General features: G+C 43.8%; 1 protein-coding gene across 3 annotated transcripts; it reads right to left on the bottom strand.

Annotated features, from left to right (window-relative positions):
* Window positions 1-1,598: 1,598 nt before the first annotated feature.
* KCNJ1 (potassium inwardly rectifying channel subfamily J member 1) lies at window positions 1,599-17,879 on the bottom strand. 3 transcript variants are annotated; one of them, XM_062608773.1, is made up of 4 exons: window positions 17,706-17,879; window positions 15,880-15,950; window positions 15,370-15,449; window positions 1,599-4,332 (listed from the first exon to the last, which is right to left on the bottom strand). In XM_062608773.1, the coding sequence occupies exon 4, from the start codon at window positions 4,316-4,318 to the stop codon at window positions 3,203-3,205; it is 1,116 nt and encodes a 371-aa protein (XP_062464757.1). In that variant the 5' UTR covers window positions 4,319-4,332; window positions 15,370-15,449; window positions 15,880-15,950; window positions 17,706-17,879; the 3' UTR covers window positions 1,599-3,202. The 3 variants fall into 3 exon arrangements, with proteins under 3 accessions (XP_062464757.1, XP_062464756.1, XP_062464755.1); XM_062608772.1 differs by lacking the exon at window positions 15,370-15,449 and having other exon boundaries at window positions 1,599-4,337; window positions 17,706-17,877; XM_062608771.1 differs by lacking the exon at window positions 15,370-15,449 and having other exon boundaries at window positions 1,599-4,337; window positions 15,880-15,988; window positions 17,706-17,877.
* Between the last annotated feature and the right edge of the window lie 2,459 nt (window positions 17,880-20,338).

The following is a 20,338-nucleotide window of genomic DNA, read 5'->3' on the forward strand; positions in this document are numbered from 1 at the left end:
ATTTGCCAGTATTGGGTCTGTGGTTCCCTCCAGCCACTTCTGCTCAGCAAGATTAAGTTTATTTTCATCCTCTCAACTGAACTTTCTTTTAATGGCAGCAGGGGTGACAGCCCCCAAAATAGACTTCCTATGGAGTCTGTCCTGAGTGGCACCGTGTGCCGCATGTCTCCCGATAACCCTTTCTCCCTGCCGTGGGCTTTTATCTCTGTGGTGACAAACAACCCTCTCTGGACAGAAAGAGGAAATTCCACTCATTGTTCTCCTGCTGCTGGGCTCTGACTACAGAGCTCTATCTCCTGCCTGGTGCAGGGCTGGCAGGCGTTTCCTGGAGTGACAGTCGGCAGGAGGCTGATGGGAGAGATGAGGGCTTTGTTCTGAGATTCCCAGTTAGGTACCGGTATGATCTTCCCAGCCATGGCCCTGTCAGCTTTGGATCTGACCCCCTCATATCTTCTCTGTTCATGCAATAGCCGGTTCCCCCTCTGTAATGCCAAAACGTGTGTAAAAACACAGTCACCCTTCCTCTATGGTAGGCAGCACAACAGCATTTGAGGCAGGTGCAATTGTCCCGATAGAGTGAGCAGCAGGTACTCATCCTTAGGGTGAGATCAAGCATATTCTACTTGAGTTGTGGTAGCACTTAGGACTTCTAGACATGCACTTGTGCTGTAGTGACACAGGACAAATGGTTAAAAAGCTGTGTCATGAAGAACTTAGGGGTTTGGGATTTTGAGGTGGCTTTCCAAAGGCAGTGCCTGAATGTGCTGTTTAGGGACCCTTTGAACTCTGGAGGTGTACACCAGCTCTCAGACAGGCACTGGAGTAGGATTTGTTTGGTTTTTCCACTTAATACTAATATCCTAAACCAGCTTTTCTTAAAAAGAAAATGGGAATCCTTCCGGTCTCCTCACTGCACACCTGGGTTTGACCTTTTGAATGGATTTCCCATTGACTTGCTTTTCTGTACAGTGCAGATTATCTTTCTGCTTCTATTAAGGGCATCTTGGTGTATTTTTTCTCCTGGCAGTAAGAGGTAACTTGAAATCTTTGCGTCCTGACAGTACTGCTTTCTAGGGAAATCACTCACAGGACAACTGTACAGGAAGCCTAGAAAGGAAACGTAGAGCAGCTTTGGAAGGACTGAGCAGCATAGTAGCCTTTTGGTTCAGACAAGCCTGTGGCTCTTGAGACTTCATTTCACTTCACTGCTCCCTCCTAGATTTCTACAGATGGCCACTCGCCACTGCTTTGGTGTGCCATTCGGAGTGGAGGACGGCACAACTGCCCTTCCAAGGTACACTGATAGTTGGAAGGGCTCAAATGCTATGGTAGTTGGGACTGTAAAAGTATTTTCCAGTTGACAACGTTAGTTTGCAAGGTTGCAAGACCAGTACCCTTAAAACATGGGTCAGGATCTGTGAATTACCTTGAAGGTGTCAGCTGGTGGTTCAAGCATTCCATAGTTTCAGCCATAGTGCAGCCATTTCTAGTAACTCTCATGTGTGATGAGAACAGAACTCTGTGCTGACCTTTTCATCTAGAGGTGAAGGGTGTAACAGTGACACATGGAAGAGAGGAAAGACTGAGACTGTTGAGAGTTGGCTTTTAAAGTGCTTTAGTGACATAATTGTTCATACCATTGTTCTCTGTACAGTGTAAGTACTTTCTGTCCCATGTTACAGATGCCAAATCTGAGATACTTACTAAAGTGATTTGTTCTGAACCAACAGAAGTTGATAATACACTGGGACTGAGACCTGAAGGCTCTCGGTTCCCAGAGTTTGATTTCCATGCTCACACTATGCTCATCAGCAAAATAACTTTGTCTTGTCATCATTTGACCTGCTCAATTCTCCCCTTCTTATAAAACTGCTTGGTCCAGCAGCCTTTAAAAAGGCACTTCCATTTTACCACAGCGCTGGAAGCAGATGAGCTGCGTCACGTCACTGGGAAGGGTTCCCCCAAAACCTCTTCCTTTGGTCTGCCACTTGGACTCTCAGCAGAAGAACTAGTTGGAGGGGGTGGGGGGAAAGGCTGTGAGGAAGTGGAAGTTCACCAGGAAGTTACTGAAGCTTCTTGTTGCATTTGAAACTTTGATGTCAACAATCGTACCCCAAAATGTTCACCGCTACTGAGCAGGACTTGTTTCCTGTAGGGATGCACATCTTGCTGTGGTGAGATGGATGGTTTGGAACTAAATGTGAAGGCACCATTGGTGGGAGGCTCCATTGCTGTGTTTTTGTTTTTACAGGACCTTTGTGCTTCAAAGAAAAAGATAATCTGTATTTGCAGTATGGACACATCTAGAGCTGGGAATTTCCTCTCTCATTGAATTGCTTCCCTGCCAGATATGAAGCAGCATGTTCTTCACCTCCCCTTCTTTCTGGCTACAGATGTTTCCCAATTTCACAGTTATCCAGCTCCTGGGGAAGTGAAGGAAGAGTATCTGAAGTGACACAGGAATAAACTGCAAAATTCCTCGTCTCCCATAGCAGGTCTCTGCTTCTCCTTGTTTTTCACTTTCAGTTTCCATTTGGCTATTTTTCCCTGAAGGAATCTAGGGCTTTCACAGGAGAGAAGTCATAGTTTAGAGTTTTAGATGCAGCAGAATAGCCCAAGCTTCATCTTTCCTAGCTTCCCCAGCATGTACCATCCCATAATGCTCCATTTTGGTAGATGTACCAGCCTTCAAAAAAAGAAGGGATTGTTTCAAAGTGTTCAAAAGTGCTCAAATATTCCAGAGCCAGAGAGTCTGCTTTCATAGAGTACTTTGGCAACCAGAAATATACATCTGCTGAGGTTTTGGCTCCTAAGTCTCATAGGTTGCTATAGCTTTGCCTTCTGTCTCCCCTTTCCATGTTCCTATTCCAACAGCTATGTCTTTAACATGTCCTAAAGTTTCTCTCCATCTTTTCAGGCTTTTTAACAGACTTGCCTGCCTCTGGGAACTTAAGTGAGTTAGGCATTCCAACATAGCAGCTTCATAAAATGTCCCATTGGTATAAAAATAGAAATTCTATGGAATACATAGTGTTCTGGTGATCACTGGTATTCTGTTACTCTTTGATTTGAAGGTTTTGAGAAGATCAATGCTGTCTTAGAGTAAAACCAAGTCTGTGTTCTTTTCTGGTTTCCTAAGTTATTAATCCCCTCAACACTGAATTCATTATGAGCGAAGATACTGTCCCATGAGTATCTGGAACTACATTTTAGTGTCACTTGTTTCACTAACTTCTGACAAGACAAACCCAGGATTGTCATAACCTTTCTTCTCTTTGGCTTTAGCTTCTTTCTCATTGTAGAGACAGAAGGCACAGTGGGGAGTCTCCACAGCCACTGTCTTGCTGAAATTCTGGAAGTCTACTCTGTATTTCCCTTCTTTGGTCTTGGACACAATGGGAGCAAAGCGGTAACCCCAGAGCACCTCCTCTGGGATGTAGGATGTCCTCACTTGACAGGTAGCGCTCGTGGCTTCAACAGTGCCATCTAAAAACACCACCAATTCAAAATCTTGCTGTAGAATGGTTTCTGCTGCCATATGGAAGAATGGGCTGTTTTTATCTATGATATGATAAATAGTTAATGGGGAAATGAAGAAGAGATTTTCGTTGCCAGCATCAACTACAAATTCTATGTTGACCTGGTCCAAAATGATTGTTTCTCCTTCTGGGGTGATGGTGGTCTTGAGAAGCTTTCCATAGATGTGACTGCCAATCAGCAAGCTCTTCCTGAGGTTTGCCACCCGAATAAGGAGGCAGAGCTTCCCACCACGTTTGCTGATGACAGCATTCTTGCTGAAGGTGATGGTCTTAGCCCGGTTTTTAGACCTCGATATCTTGGCCAGGATGGCACCACACATAAAAGAATTGATGATCACCCCCAGGATGGACTGGAAGATGAGCAGGAAAATGGCAGTGGCACACTGCTCTGTGACACATCTGAAGCCATAACCAATGGTTACCTGGGTCTCCAAGGAGAACAGGAAAGCTGAAGTGAGGCCGTTGATATTGTCAACACAGGGGGTGTGATTTATGGAAGGGTTGAATTCTGGCAGGTCTTTGTGTATGTATGCCACGACATACCAGAGGAGACCAAACAGAAACCAGCTGCCTAAGAATGCTGAAATGAAGATAGTCATTTTGTATCTCCATCTGAGATCCAGGATAGTTGTCCATATATCAATCAAAAAGACAAACCTTGACTGTTCTACATTGCCAAACTCTATGTTACACCTTCCATCTTTAGAAACAAGCCTTGCTCTTCGCCGGCTCCGTTCTCTGATGTGGCTGGCAAAGCGTTTCCGGAGGTAGCTGAACATTCCCTCTGTTGGTAGTGTTCTGGAGAGTAAGAAACAATAAAGGTTATGAGTAATGCAGGTTTCATTTATACCTGCAGGCAAGAAGCAAAGACTGATGATATCCCAAGACACTTGTTTAGGAAAAAGCATTTGCATGTTTTCCCTCAGCTGGTGGGAAAAAGTTCCAGTAAGTAGATGAGGAAAATACCAGTTTCTTGCCTAAGGAGCATTCCAGCAAAAAGTTATCGTTTTCCCTTGCTCAGTCAACTGTTAATATTGTCCTCTGCTTAGGTGAGTAGGAGGAGAGGCACAGAGAAGCAGGTAACTGTCATGGACATACATTGGAAAACAGGTGGCTGGTTTTTGTGGAGGTCTTGCTGCCTTTTAGATGATGATGTGAAGACTAAAGGATGAGATTCAGAAATCCATCCTTAAAGGAAAGGGTAGCTCTGTGTCATTTTGTCCTTTATGTTTGGCCATGTTAATGAGAGACCCAGGGAATAAGAGGCAGTGATGGAGAAAATACTACAGATGTGTTCAGACTCCAATTCGGATCAACCTCCACTGGGAAAATTCCCAGTCTTAGTGACTCGGACGTGCAGGCCTCGGGAGAGGCTGATCCACTGGCAGGTTAGAGGTTGCCTGATATGTTCATCTAGGGTTCAATTTGGACACCAGATTTCTGCTTAAAAAGAACTGACATGAACAACTTGAATGGAAAGTAGTCTCACTGCTGTCTCACACATAGGATATTCTGAGTTTACTGTGTCTAAGGGTAGTGTCTTCAGACATGCAGAGACCTGACTGTTTTGGGGACCTGCATCTGCTATGGATGATCTTTTCTTTAGAAGGACCTGGACTTGAGTGCATCTCAGATAGGAGGTGCTGGGGGCTTTGTGATGGTTTGCTACTGTCACTTTACAGATGCATTTACCCTTCCCAATAGACGGTGACACAGCCTTTTATTGGGAAACAGCTCTTAGGAATGATGTTTGCAGTCAAGCTACAGCTCTTACCTAAAACCCTGCATCATATCACTGTCCCATCCAGGCTTCCTTTTTGGCTAGAAGCAAAGTGCTCAGGCTCAAACAGTTGTCAAATGCGCTGCCCTAATTTTACTTGATTTCAGGGGTAGTAATGTGCTGGAATATCTGTGGCGAGAGTAGCTTAGCTCCCTTAAGCCCTAACTTTATAGCTCCAGAATGGGGATAACCCACAGGCATGTAGTGGATTAGACATACTGGTGTGAGTTATGTAGTGTGAAATGTGTCTCATTTAACTTGAGCCACTTCAGTGTTAGATAACTGCCTGTGCCAGTTGTACAGCTGACTCCTGACTGACAGTAAAGGAGGCATTTGCACTCTCTGAGGGTCCGCTGCCCTTCGTAAAGCTACCATGGGGATGAGAGCTGCTGCTTGGCAAAGTTATTTTACTCTGTAGGCATCTAAATTAATTCAGAGAAACTGCCTGATATTGTAGCCAACTAAACTAGAAATCCTTCCATTAGACATCATTAACAGCAGCCAGAGAATACCTTTAGCTATGGCAGTCGGTAGCAAAGGAAGTGTATTAAATTATCAGTGATGAAGTCTAAGTACAAATTAATTACATTTGGCAAAGCCAGAAGTAAATTCTTTATTTGATGTCCTTGTTTGTGGCAGCAGCCTTGAGAATGACTTTGTCTCATACAGTTGCTGCTTTTCTGTACTTGGCCTGAAATCACAGTTCTCTGCTCATTAAAATGAGGATGAAAAAAAAACGAAGGTCACTCTTGTTGTAATGTAGCTGTTCACTGTTCTAAGCTTTTGCCGTTGCATTTACTGGCCGTGACTGTAGCTGGCAAAGGTTAAACTTTAAGCGCGTACCCCAGGAAGGGGGCAAAGAGGTCACTCTCTAAACAATCCTTAAGTTTTGTTTTCCTGACGTGCTTTTAATATGTTCATGTTAATGCATAGTTTGAGCACCAGTTAAATAATCTCATGCAACACACTACGCAGGGAAGTTTTCCACTATTTAGCTTCTACCAGTCCTGTTGTTCAAAGCCATATGGCTCTGCAGCTGTCACAGGCATTTTGTCCTTTCCTGCAACAACATGAACACAGTCACGACCAGAATCCTGTGTGAAATGCTGGGATGCCTCACCCTGTCCATCAAACCCTGCATGTGCATACCAAGGATTGGGATGTACAATTCAAAGATGATAATGACAGAAGAGAGCACGCTGGTCAGCATGGTTATCAGACTGGAACCTGGGAAACAGAGCTCCAACTTTTACCCTTCTTTTCCTGCCTCCTTAAATCTTAACTGCACACTTCAGAGGCTGTTTTACAAGCCTGGCTTAAGCTACCCCCAAATAGATCAAAGAAGCAGAAGAATTACACCCTACTTCAAGCAGGATGACAAAGGAATTCTCCCTTCAACCAATCTTTCTTGCTCCCACACACAACTGAAGTGTGCTGATGTGCTTCAGCAGGAGGAAAATTCTCTTCTGTCTAAGCATGCTACGAGTAGATCAGAGACTGCCCAGAGATTATATAAAGCGAGTTGTATAATACAGCGCTTAAAGTCCTTTCAGTTTAAATCGGTGAAGATAACCCAGCTACATCTTAGCTAATATTTACCAGGGTATGTTTCCTTTTGGGCCCAAATAAGCATGGTATTTATGTCTGTCTTGCATGTGAAATTCTGTGTTGCAAGAGTTGAAGCTGCTGCTGTCCGCAGGCATTGTATGTTTATAAAGCTGTACTACTCATTCTTAAATGAATGGGGCATTTGCCAATAAAGCTACTCAATGAGTAAAGGTGACATGTCAAGGTTAGCTTGGAAAACAAGGAGTTTCTGTTTCCCTGTTGCAGCCTTGTAACTCACAGTGATCACTGGAGTAAGCAGAAGCTTCTTAGATTGCTGTTCTCAAACTCCTGATCTTTCCGAACTGACCTACCAGTATATTTGATAGATGCCTATAAAGTCACTCATTGGAGATGCATTTCTACCAGTTCCTTTCTCTGTGTTCCTGCAAGTAGGTAATGACAGTCACAACTGTTCCTGATGGCTATGTAGCAGCTGGAGTTCCTCTACTAGCTCAGAGATGTAACTGAGTGATTCTCTTTGCTTTTACTTGCTTTCAGTTGTTTTGGGTTGAAACACTGGGGAGAAATGACCAGGCTCTTGAATGGCTGGACTCAGTCTTAAAGGTCCTTTCCAACCTAAATGGTTCTATGGTTCTTTAATTGTTCTTTGGCTAAAAACCCTTTGTGCAGCGCTGTGTGCAGAGCACGTTAATCCAGGGAAATAGCTTTAATCTCAGCCACGTGCAGCACTTAAGGAGATCAGTGACTGAAGGAAAGGGAAGGTATTTAATGTCTGGCAGGAGCCTGCCCAGAACAAAGTTCTCCTGCTATTTCTCTGAAGTTCTCATATCCATGGCTTCACACACATTTCTTCCCTTGCAGCAATGGATGGAGGAACAAAGTTGGCAGAACTGAGACAGCAGAAATGAAAAGCAGCCCACTGAACACAGCTTTTGTTAGAAATCCATCTTTGTTCAGGATTCAGAGGAAGTTCTAAGAAGCTTAGGGAGAAGAAAGGGGGATACAGAGCTAAAGGATTATTTTTTATTTTTTTTCAGTCCTGTTCAGGTCTTTTCAGAACTCTGATCTTTCTGTGTTTTTCCTTCTGTTGAACTTTCTCTGAACAAAGAATGTGAAAGATCCAACTCTTAATATCTTATAAACCCCCTTTTTTTTAGAAAAGCAAACAGTAACGCTTGGTCTCATGGTGTATTATCTGCTGGGTGCTTTACTACTGAGCCCTTTGGACAGTACAGCTCCTTTGTCCTTTACTAGCTGCAATGGCTTATGCCTCTTGCGATGGGATGACAGGTGTAGCATCCTATCTCCCTGTCTTGCTGCTTATATCAGAATCAAGGACTGTCAAAGCCCTCTCTTGAACCAGTTCTAAATAGAGCAAAAATATAAGCTTGCCTAAAGCAGCCAGTCAGCCCTAGGGGCACGTCTAAAGAGAATCTGATTTACCCCATCCTGCATGCCCACTTTATTCTTGATGGACACATCAGCAAAGGGACAGGTCCTGGCAAGCTGACACAAGCAAGCTTTCTTCTTGGACTTGGCAGTGTTGTCATTATTTATTCCTGGTAGCAGATCTGAGTGCTGAATGCGGTTGAAATGCCAGTTCCATGTGGGGAATAGGATCCTGTGATCCAGCTCAACATGTTAATCTGCGAGCCTTGTCAGCTCCAGCCCAACTGACTACGATTTGCCAGCCTAAGCTCCAGATGGAATTTATAGTGGATACACCAAAGGATCTTAATCCTGGCCTTGCCATCTCTCCTGCTCTGCAGAATTAGTGGCAGATGCCTTTTCCCATGGCAATGATGGCCATTTTCAGGAGGAAAGGTGAGGCGGTGCCTGCCTGCCTGTTGTGCATTAGGACATAACTTCCACTGTGAATATGGAGTCTCTTTAGAGCAGATGTCTTTCATCTCGGCTTACTGTAAGCGCACAGGTATGATCCAGCCAGCTTTCTGCGAGTACCTACTGAAGAAGTCCTCTTAAGTACCCAACCTTCCTCTTTAGATAGGGGGGAGGTTTCATCCTGCTGTCTTTTAACCCGAGTGACCCAGGATTGTCCCAGCCCACCCCAGCAGTAATATGGCAAAGATGTGCTATCCCCTCCCTTGATTCCCCCATGCCCTGACTGTTTAAGGGATGCTCTGACATGTATGGGATGTATAGACTCAATGGATCACTTCACAATGCTGTTCATACCTTGCCACCCTTTAGCAGGGGGGTTCTGACCCTCTGCTTTAAAACTGTATCTTCTCAGTGTGCTTTGTAGAGCTTGCTGCTGGATGTATTCTGCTGCTGAGCAGCTCTAGCATTACTTGGGTGCACCTTGGAGTCCCGCTTCCAATCCCAAACATCCAGGAAGGTTCTCACAAAGCATGCATGTGGCATTTGGAAAGACAGGCTGCAGTTTCACCTCGCCATGTTGGCTTGAACTAATTCATTCATGAGAACACAGGCAAAAGAATAAATGAAAGAAGAGGCGCTGCAGCAGTGGACACTCAAGCAAGTCATGTTTTCTGAAAGCTTCGGAGTGTTTGAGGTCTTCAAAGATTAAGAAACTTACTTCAGGTGTATAAATGAAGGATTTAGAGCAGTGAAGGCAGTACTGTCATTGTTAGCAATGAGTAACATTGCATTGGTGCTGCACAAAATGAATCCATGGCTGCATTTACTGGGGGAGATTGTCTAAAGGCTTCAGCTGACTGAGGAGCAAATGACAGGTCTCGTATAAAAGAAAGCCTCACTATTTGATGTTTTTGCAGTGCCAGACTAATTCTATGGCTCCCGTAGCACTTTGTACAGTGACAGACAATTCTCATGCAAGCAGATGATCAGAGATGCAGTCATGCTGGGGATCTTGCCTCTGGAGAGCAGAGAACTGGGAGCTAAGCTGTCTTTACAGGCTTTCTCAACAGAGCTGTTTCTATTTTCAGACAATTGGGTCGCCCCTGGAAATACTAAATTTTTAGCAAGAAGCGGTTTTCTGGGAGAAACTTCTCAAGCAAATGATATCTTTAGGGTTGTTTTTTTTTGCTTTGGCCTCTCATTGCAGTGGAATTGTGTGTGATGGGGTTGCAAAAGGAAGAAAGATCAGGGATTTAACTCGCCACCAACTTTCTAAAGGCAGGTTTTGTCTAGTTACTTTTCCTCTCTGTTGCCACAAAAAGGCATTGCACTCCAAATAACGTGTGGGAAAGCAGCCTGTGCCAAGTTCTACCTGCATGACTGAAAGCAGAAGCTGTCACCAAAGAGCAGTGGTGCAGTGAGATGTGGGCTGGGGAGGTGATGCCGCATGAACAGCCCCAGTAAAAGTCATTGGGAAAATGGGCAGAGTCATGTGAACCAATTCGGCATGTTCTCTCACTTTGCTGTTCCTTGCTGCAGTTAAGGGGTTGAATCATTAACCCACAGTTTGTTTCTACAGGTTGGCAATGTCGGGTCTCAGTCACCAGTGCGGGGTGGCAAAAGGGCTTCCTGCAGAAGCCCTGGAGGCTGAGAGGCAGCTGACACAGGCATCAGAGGCCATGACCAAAGTCAAAACCTGTGAGCTCTGACGGTTCTGACCCTGCTTCAGCATCTGAACTCCAGGTATCTCATTGGCATCACGTTGTCGTGTAAAAGTGTTTGCTCATATATGCTTTTTCTTTCCAAAGTGCTGGTAAACTCAAACTGATGGTGCTTAAAGGTCACCTCTGTACCTTCCCAAAAAGGACCCAGCCCTGGGTGTGGGGGAGCTTGCTGACAGAAAACACTTAGCACTGCTGCAACAGCTTCAGTGTGGTTGGAAAAAGGTTCTTGCTTACTCAGTGCACAAGAAAAGCATGACGCTGCTCTTTCTGTACTCTGCACAGTACTAAAGGAACAAAAGCAAGAGAGCAAATGTTGCTGTGATAGAAGTCTTCCTGCAGTACTTCACAGCTCCAGGGCACAGACAAAGGAGAACAATACTCAGAAAAAACCACAACAGCCTTGCTAGCCCTGCTGTGCTCAGCCCACCTCAGAGACAGGCTTTGATGTCCTGTTTGTCAGGTCTGTAATGCTCCCTCAGTGTGAGCCTGAGGAAGGTGAGGAAAAGGGAAATGAGCACTGAGCCTGGATGATACTGCGGTAGGAAGAGTTTTTGCTATTGTGTTTTTATGATACAGACTGTACATAGCCTGTCAGTGCTCCAGAAAGGTGCCTGGAACTCAGGGTATGAATTGCATGCTATGGTCTCATTACTCTGCTGCAGTGTTTCATCTGCTTATAGCACCGGGGTAAGCAGTGTGGTTATCTTAGTCAGAAGCTTAGGAATATTTTCATGTAATGCTAAGAACACTGTCCTATTGCAGTCCTTATCTTTAATTAGGCTGTAATTTCAGTATCACAGTCTTTTATGGCTATCAAGGTGACTTTGATTTCTAAACTGGCAAAACCCACTATGCTGTGCTGGTTTGTTGCCAATAAGCCAACCCATAGCAATGTGGGTGGGACTGGCATGGTGATCCTGATACGCCACATTCAAATCCCTGCTTTGCCAGGCTCCCATTGGGAGCCTGAGTTCCCAAGTGGAACCAGCCCTGAGTGTTTCTCAGACAGTAGGATTGTGAGAGGAATATATATGCTATAAATACACATTACTGCTATTTTTTTCCACCCTGAAGACAGTTCTTTCAGACTTGATTCTATCGCTTTCTTAAGGTAAACAAAGAACAAAGCGAGGGAGGTTTTCTCTCAAGATGAAAGTGTGTACGTGTGTAGTGCTCTCCTTAGGGAGTTTAGATCACTGAGCTGTGGGTAAAGAAGTTTTCCATGTCTTAGTTGCCAGAGATTAAAGGCATGTGATGTGACAGTGCCAGTTCTGTGATGTGTCTTGGCGCTTCTCATCCCCCTTCCTTTAGTAACTACCACACTCAGAAGCGAACCCAGCATGTACAGTTTATAGAGCACTTTTCTCCTGTCGCTTCTTTTGCTACTTGTCTGTCTGTTCACTGGTTCTGTTATTTGCATTGATTTGGCATTGGTTTGCCATCAAGTTGTACTGAAGATCATCTTAGGAACATTAAGAGCCCATCTGCTTTGTGAGCATGTGTTAGGTTCCTCTTTGTCCTGTCTGTCATTCAGTTTTCCAGCAGATGTGTTTGAAAGGAATATCATTCCAGATTTCTCTCCATTAATAGGCATTTGGGACTTACTTGTCTTGAACTTGCTTTTTACCTTAGAAGTAGAAAGAACCACCCTGATGGCCATAATCAAAGGTGGATCATAGCTAGTAACACAGGGAATGAGAGCATCTGGGAGGGAGAATGTAACCTCATAATTCTTACTGTACATCTAAAAAGCAAAGAAACCAATGATGAAACCATAGAATTGATAGAAATGGAAACGATTCATTGCATTCCTGAACAGAATGTGTTTTCTTGTACCCTTTTGGGTAATACAGGCTCACAGGAGGTCCTCTGTGTATTTGCCCATCTGATGTTCTGAGCTTCTATTTAAGCACATCATCTGCTACCTGTTGATCTTCTGTGTTCCCTTCCCTGCTCACTGGGCCTTCAAGTCCATCATGTCACAGCTGCCAGGTAGACTGGCACTTGCTGCATCTTTGATGTTGAAGCTCAACAATAAGAGCATGAGGCACCAGTAGTTTGGAAGATTTCTTGTCATCATATACTGCTCTGCTCTGCTTCACAAGTGCTGGCAGCACTGCAAACTTGGATTGGCAGGTTTTGTCCTGTCTCTGGTTCCTGAAGCCGGATTTCTATGATGTTCAACCAAGCTGTCTAGATACATCTTGTCCCCTTACAGTCTCTCTTGGCTGCTGCATCCTGCTGTGGGTAACAGCCTTTTGGAGGCATGTATAGCATAGCCTGCAGCCCCTGCTGTGGCTTTTAAGGTCAGTTTATGTTCCAAAGACATGGGTTGTGAAAAAGCCTGACTTCAGAGGTTTCTTCAGAGGTATTAAAGGCATTCAGTGCTGTGATGAAGCAAATGCTGTGCAGGCGAATCAGGGTCTGCTTGTGCCTAGTAGATGGGTTAAAATGTTCCTGTGATTCATTGTAACTGAATGCCATGAAAGATAAACATATTTCAGGAGCAAATCTTAAGGATCAAATCTGAGTAGGCAGTATTTGCTTAGCGTCCTACTTTCACATCTCCTGCAGGAAGCAAATGGCTTTTAGCTACCTGAGAACCTGAGTATTCCCTGAAATACTAGAATTGCCCCTTTTAAGGCTAATTTCCTGCTTTCTGCCAGCTGCAAATCTAAAGACAGGAGCAGTCTGCTTTCCCTGGGGGCTGCAGTGTTTCAGCAGCAGAGCTTTTTCGATTCCAATCCTTCAGTTACTTTTGTGTTTCTAATTATTTCCCTAAGTGTAATTGACTTGCAAGATATTCTTGGCTTTCAGTATGCATTGAGTGAATTATTGACCCATCACATGAGTCATTGATGTGAAGAGATGTATGAACAAACTGGGTGTAAAATAGCTACTTTGCATTCTTAATAGCAAATGTAAGCCATTAATAACTTTGCTGCTTGCTGCACTCAGAGCCTGCATAGTTTTAGTTTGACATGCATATGGCTGAGTTCATCCTTGGTGTAATTTGAAATTCATTGGGCATGGACTTCATCTCCTTATGCTGCTTTAAAATCTCTCTTGTGTTAAGATGTGAGATGCTAATTCCAGAGTTGCTGGCTGACTTGAGATGTTACATTTGAAAAATCAAATCCAATTAAATCAACTTATTACAGAGGTCAGAGACCAGTGTTCAGCACATTCTATTCCTTGCTATTTTGCAGCAAAGAGTAAACGTAGTGAGTGTACTGTATCTCGGTCCATAAACAAACTAATCTGCCCTAATAAGAAGGCTTCTGGTTCCAGGACGGTCAAGGAATAAAGCATTCCCCAGGGTCCAAATATCTGAGCTTAGTTCCTGGCTTTTCACTGTTTTTTTGTGTACTGTGGGACAAATGTTCTCTCTTTGTGTCTGCTTCCCCATCTGTTTGTAAGGTGGAAGTGAAAAATGGTGTTGTGGGGATAAATGCAATGGTTTCAAAAGGCTTTGAGACCTTTTGAATGTGTTGCTGTTGACTGGCAATACAGCATCAGCTTGCTATAGTTATAACAGAGAGAAGGTTTTTAGGAGGCTATACATGAGAGATGCCTGATTGCTATCCTGGCAGAAACTTGTTTATTATCCAAGAAAAGCTTCTGTGTGCATAATATTTTAATATTCTCAGCAAGGAGTGAAGCGGGGGAATGCATAGTACGGCTCTGAGATGGACAAATATTAAGCTGATTTGCAGATACTTTTGCAAATCAAAGTCTTAATTTGAGATTTATTATGAGTTCCCACACTGTGCAAGTCTTTGTATTTAAATCACACTATCACCAAGTGCTCAGTGGCTCTTTCTGCCTCTTGTTGTTCAGCATTTAATGCGTTTCCTGAGGAGGTCCCTATGTTCCAGACAAAACCAGACAAAATAAAAGGGAATGTTGAACTCTTAGATACCCTTTACATATAGCCTGCTGTCTCCTTTCTGGTGCACAGGCATCTTATACCTTTTCCATTCATTTAGGAGCTTTGGAATTTTCTATAGTGCTGATTCACTCCATCAGTCTAAGGGAACTTACTGAAGTGCCCACATTAGTAGCTCAGGTGTCTCAGAGTTCTTCTCAGTTGTAAGAAACTGGCATTTCAAGTTGAATTGCTTCCATCCAATTACTCCCCTCAAACTTACCAGTTTCTAGAGCTACACAAAGAGCTATAGGACCCAAGACTTCTATTTTGAGCTAAGTCTCTGCTTAAATGCCTTATTTGAACCTGGGACTAAATTACTTGCAAAAGTGAGGCTCTTAGCTCAGATATTGATAAGCTTTTTAAAGTCTTGCATTGGTTGCTCTAGTTCATATAGAACCCAATTATGTAGCAGACTTTGTGATGTTGTTTGAGATTTCCAGACTCTTGGTAAAGTGGTATAAGCCCGGTGAAGGATTTATTCTCACCTTGCTCTATGCCTCAATATTAGAAAAGCCCAGGCAGCTCATTTGAGACACACAAGGGTTAGTGTAGAGAGGACTGGAGGAGCTGTCCTTCATCTCACCTGCCTGCCACCAGGTTGTGTGAGCAGCCTGGGTGACAAGATTAGACATAACCTCCAAATTCTAGGTGAAAGGAATTCATCTTCCCTGTTTCATCTCTTGATGCATTGGGAGACATTCACAGAGAGGGTGGCCATTTGGGTCACGGGTAGCTGCATCCTATGTGGGTGTCACTTGTATAACTGCTTGCTTTTCTCTTTGTGACAGAAATTCTAGGGCTGTTTGTTATTGTTCCACAGTTACCCTGTGCATGTTTCTCTCTACAGCACAAAAGAGAGTTGAGAGGGCTCATTAAACTATGAGCTGACTTAAATTACTTTGCATTTAGCATGGAGTACTGCTGAGAAAGCATGTTCACATGTCAAACCCCTGCGCTGTGAAATCAAGAGAGGAATAAAACCAGCTTGCCTCTGTGAGCGCTCAGTACGGAGTGTGTAAACTCATCAGCCACTCACAGCCTGAATGTGGTTCGAGTGACCTATTCTGTAGAAAAGACTTGTGAAGATACTTGGGTGGGCTAACAAACCCCTCTGAATCTTAACTAGAAAGCTCCTTTCTCTAGCATGCAGGGTGAACTATAGTCCTATTTCATGGACAAGAAATGGAGCCTCAGGGTATATAGTGCTAGTATGTCCTGCGGTGTGTTGTGCTGCTGAGGTAACAGACAACTGGCATAGCTACAGCTTGGAAAGTAACTATACATTCCCATGTCAAACTCCCCTCATCCTACTGTAGCCCAGATACTTAAGGATGCACCTTAGTTATTGAGTGTTAAGGTGAGCTGCTGGTAACAGTTGAAACACAAGAGTAGCTTTCAGGTGCAGGGTGCTTTGAACTCCATGGCTGGAAGCGCTTTCACTATGACCACCCCTGTTCAAGAGCCACCCAGTCCCCCCATCATACTGCTGCTTACCAGCTATAGGGATGGGTCCACAGAACTTCTGGCTGGAAATGTGAATTCCCAGAGCTGCTGTTACATTGCTCCTGAAACAGGGAAGGACAAACCACGGGTCTGGATGGAGCTAGAAACCGGCAAGAAACTCAGTGCAAAGCAACGAGGCATGAGAGCCTCTCTCCACCATCTCTCTTGCCACCTCTCAACTGCCCGTCTCCTTCACACCCAAATACAAATCCATGCTTAAGACTTAGTGCCCTTTGCCCTCATCCTTTCCCGCTCCACACATGGCTCCCACTAAGTAGGGCTGTATTTCCAAGTCCTCACATGCTCCCCTCAGCTTCACGGCGTCCACTTTTGACCTGAGAGCACAGCTCAAGAGTCTCATGCCCTCTGCTCACCGATCTCTAGCCTAAACCTTTGTGCTGCCCTGTCTTTGCCCAGGAGCCCAAACTGTTCTGGTACACACAACAGCAAGCTCTGTCTAACTAGATGCATGACTAGGTGTAGCTGGGCATTGATGCATCAGTGTTTAAACTGAGCTGTCAGTTGCTATAGTATAATATAAACAGTATAATACTGTTAAGAGAAGCTGATGACCAAAACTCTTTTGCACTAGACCTTATTAGGATGCTATAACAGAATTTAAGGAAGCAGAGGCAGTTACTAGCTAAGCACCCGTGGAAAAAAGGCTGTGGTACAGGTAATAGGAGCAATCAGTACAGAAGAGGTACCTGTAAGATTCTGATCATTCAAACCATTGTTATTTTCATAATTTGATTCTATAATAGACATTTTCCCTCTCTTGTACAGAGAAGTTGCCTCATGCAGAAAATAGGTTTAAGTAAGAACTCTTATGGTGGCTGTCATCAAATGCTCTCCGAGAGCATTACTAATAATTCATTAAAGCAGCACTGTCAGCTGGAACACTTTTAATTACCATTTTCTGACAAGTCAACCCTTCAGTGGTGTGCCCTGATTTTTAAATTCATTGCTAACACATATGCAGGTCTTTCTTTTTCCCTGCTGCTGTTTGTATGGGTTGAGAGAAGTAATTGACTGAGATGAAAGAAGTGAAAAGTGCACTATGCATTTTCATGCCCAAAATGGAGTATAATTTAAGGTTGGTTCCTTATTTTAACAGCTAGCTCGAGAAACCAGGCAGTGTAGTTGCTGAACATCTTAGTGTATCTGAATGCAGGGAACTTCTACACTCATGGCTGGGAGCCTGAAACACATTGAACTTAAGCTACAGCTGTGAAAACCATGAGTTTCTACTTGTGAACTGCATACATGTATAGCCCTTAAGCAACTCTAAGCTGAAGATGGGCTGGCTGGTCCTAATACAGGGTTAAAACAACAGTCCTGGCAGTTAGTACACAACAGCTAATACGCTGTAAACGCGTGTCAGCTTATCCCACCCTAGTTTGTTTGCATAGCCTTCGAGGCTCTTCCAGCCCTGTGTTGCTGTCAGGAGTACTGCTTGGCATTCCCAGAGGAGAGTAATGCCTGAACCGCCACCTTCTGCCCTCTCTATCTGAGGTGACTACAGCAGGAGCACAGATTTTCTTTGGCAATGTTTTCTTAAGCCTCGGTAGCCTGTTTTATGGGAGCAGAAACTGGAGAAGGGAACTATCAAGAGGGTTGCCCAAAGGAAGGTAAGTCAGTGAGTAAGCAGACTAGAATCCAAACATCCTGTTCCACAAGGAGGGACTCTTTAGGTCCCTTGCTGTAGTCATTAGGTGGCAATTTAGTGGAAGAAAACAGAAGGGACAATGTGTCTGGAAATACCAGTTTTTTTTCAATCAGATATTAAGAAAACAGTACAGCACTAAGCCTCTTACCTTGTGTCTTAAGCAGTAAAGTTGACTGCAGAAGGGAGGCAGGGGGAAAGCTGCCTGGCTTCGTGTCCCCTACACAATCCAATTTCCACAACTGTGTGGTCCAACAGCTTCTGTATCAATGGAAGAGAGCCCAGGGCCCTCTTTGGCTTTTATGTGTGGCTGTGTCAGCTCGGACTGGTTGCCAGCTCATCTATATGCAATGGCTCATTAACGTTGTGGCTCAGTTTATATATTGTATGTGAAAGGCAGAGGAATGGCTGCTGGATGGATAAACGCCACAGTGGAAGTGTTGAGCTGCCAGAGTAAGGGGAAGTAATGCAGTATTACCCAAAGAGGCTGACATTGGTGTCACCAACATCAGTCTCTTGTCCCATCCCACCAGTACAAGCACAGCAGAGGTGCCTTGACTACTTTTGGTTCTTTTCTTTTCATAGGCAGTGTGGTTTTGGAAAGAACCAGATGCCTGTTGATACCTCCCATATTCTGCAGAACCCTTTGGTCTTGGGATTCATTTGGTATGTGCTATATTGGTATGTGTGCCCTTGCCCAAATTCCTGCTTTGATTTTCCTTCCCAGATTTGAGCTGGAACTCAAGGTCCCTCTGAACTATTTGCAGAGGACTGACTGCAGGAGTTAACTCATCGCTGTAAAGTTGCTGTTACTTGCTCTGCGTTGCTGTTGTCTTGGAGCTTAGAGAAATGTGCATCCCTTCTATTACCCAAACCCTTGGCAGGGTGCCTTTGCACCTGGTGTTAAGGGATTGACTGATGTAAGCCTGGAATCTTACCTATAGGCACAGAAAAATTAGGTGTCCAAGGAAGCTGGGAACAGGATTTTTATGTTGCAGATATAAGGAATTAAGCTCTGTCAGGAGCCATCCAGTTGTTTTAATAGCTCTGTCATTTATAATAAATTTGATAATATTCAAGCAGCACTTTTCATCTCTAGAGCATGTTAATCCATCTGTTACACCTCTCAACATTCTTAAGACAGGTACCTTTAGTGATACAAACACATACAAGCTTTTATAGCACCAGGAACTGATGATGGATTTGCTTGGGATACTTTTGCCAGGTGCTACTTGATATGATACACTCTGAAATAACCTGGTTATTTATATCCTGTGCCTCATACCTGCAGGAACTCTGTCCTCTCCACCTCTTGGCATTTTCTAATGGCACCGATTCATTTTCTTGCATCACACAGTGCACTGCAGATTGGTTGACATGATTTTTTTCTGAAGAAACACTTCTCCTGCAATGAAACTCAATGGGATTTTTCCCCACTAGCTTCAAAGGGCACAGTTGAGCCCTTAAAGGGATTTACTTCTGTTAAATATTACCCTCAAAACTGAGAAATGAAAAGCAAATGAGCTTTCTTCCTTTTTCCTCTAAGACACGTCAGAAGAACATTAGGAAAAAGAATAGCTTTCCACAGCTTTCAGAACCTCCCCGAGTGCATTTCAATTGCAGGTTTCGAGGTAAGAGTGTAATTAACAAATTTATTCGGTCTCAAGCCAGAAAATTCTTTCTATATTTAGCATGAGAAAGCAGAGCAGGAGGAGGGGAGTAAATGACCTAGATTTTCACAAGTGACAAATGACTCCTAGGTGCTCAGAGACCCCTTAAATGCCAGAGATTCCCCCAGCAAAGCAACTTCTCTTCGGTGTTTGTCGCATGGGATGTTTCAAACCACGCAAGACACTCAGAAGCATAGGCTATCATGTTTGTTAAACTGATTGGCAATGTTACCCTAGGTAAAGAAACTAAAACTGCATCCATAACCAAGCAATTAAACCCTGTTTTTAGAAGTGATCTTGGTATGCCACCAGTTCTCCTCATTCACAACATCCCCCCTTTGCCTGGAAATGTATGCTTGGAGAGCATCTTCATAAAGAAGCAATGAGGAAGAGGAGATGTGACTGAGGTAGCATTTTCAGAATGGCTATTGCTGGGTTGGCAATCTTTTCTGGTTTTCAGTGTTCTGTTTTCAACAAGAAAGTCATTTGTCTACAGAAAGCAAGTCCTCATTGAAAAGCCTGTTTCCTTAATAGCAGTTTTCTGTATAAATGTTGATAATCTATTTTTTCAAAGACAAATTTAATGCCTTTATCTTTTGGAATGATTATCTATAGATGGGGGGGGCTCCCTAAGATATATATTTTAGGTACAGTAGGGAACTGGGTACTGCAGGCAGTTGTTTATTCATTAACCTCAGTGTAACCAGGCTGGCTGCCTCCCAGTACTTACTTTGTGCTTACTGTGGGGAAGGATTCGAAATGCATTGCAGTTCCACACTGAGTCCTGGGGGAGATGATGCTGTCCTTCCAGTTAGGTCTCATTTTGTGTGAATAAAACATGAAGCATGTTCCAGGTAGTAGTGAAACAATGAGTACAGCAGCAATGGGAGGCTGAATATTCAGTCTGGCTGTACAGTTGTAATTCCTTCCTAAAACTTTCTTTGCTGTGAGCAAGCCCCTCTAAATGGGCAAAACTTAATAGCCATGCATGCCAGCATGCAGATAAGCTTGAAGAAAGCACAAAGCTCCAAGACAGGAAGTATCTGAAATGTAAGAACAGCATAATGGATGCAGTTGATTATATCCCCCATCTCTCCCAGCACCTTCAAGTATT

Source organism: Pezoporus occidentalis, unplaced genomic scaffold (assembly GCF_034315485.1).
Source record: "Pezoporus occidentalis ecotype Australia unplaced genomic scaffold, CSIRO_AGI_Poc_V1 ctg130, whole genome shotgun sequence".
NCBI classification, from domain to species: Eukaryota; Metazoa; Chordata; class Aves; order Psittaciformes; family Psittacidae; genus Pezoporus; species Pezoporus occidentalis.

Excerpts from the sequence above, each read along its gene's own strand:
- KCNJ1 (XM_062608773.1), bottom strand. The coding sequence starts at position 4,318 with ATGTTCAGCTACCTCCGGAAACGCTTTGCCAGCCACATCAGAGAACGG.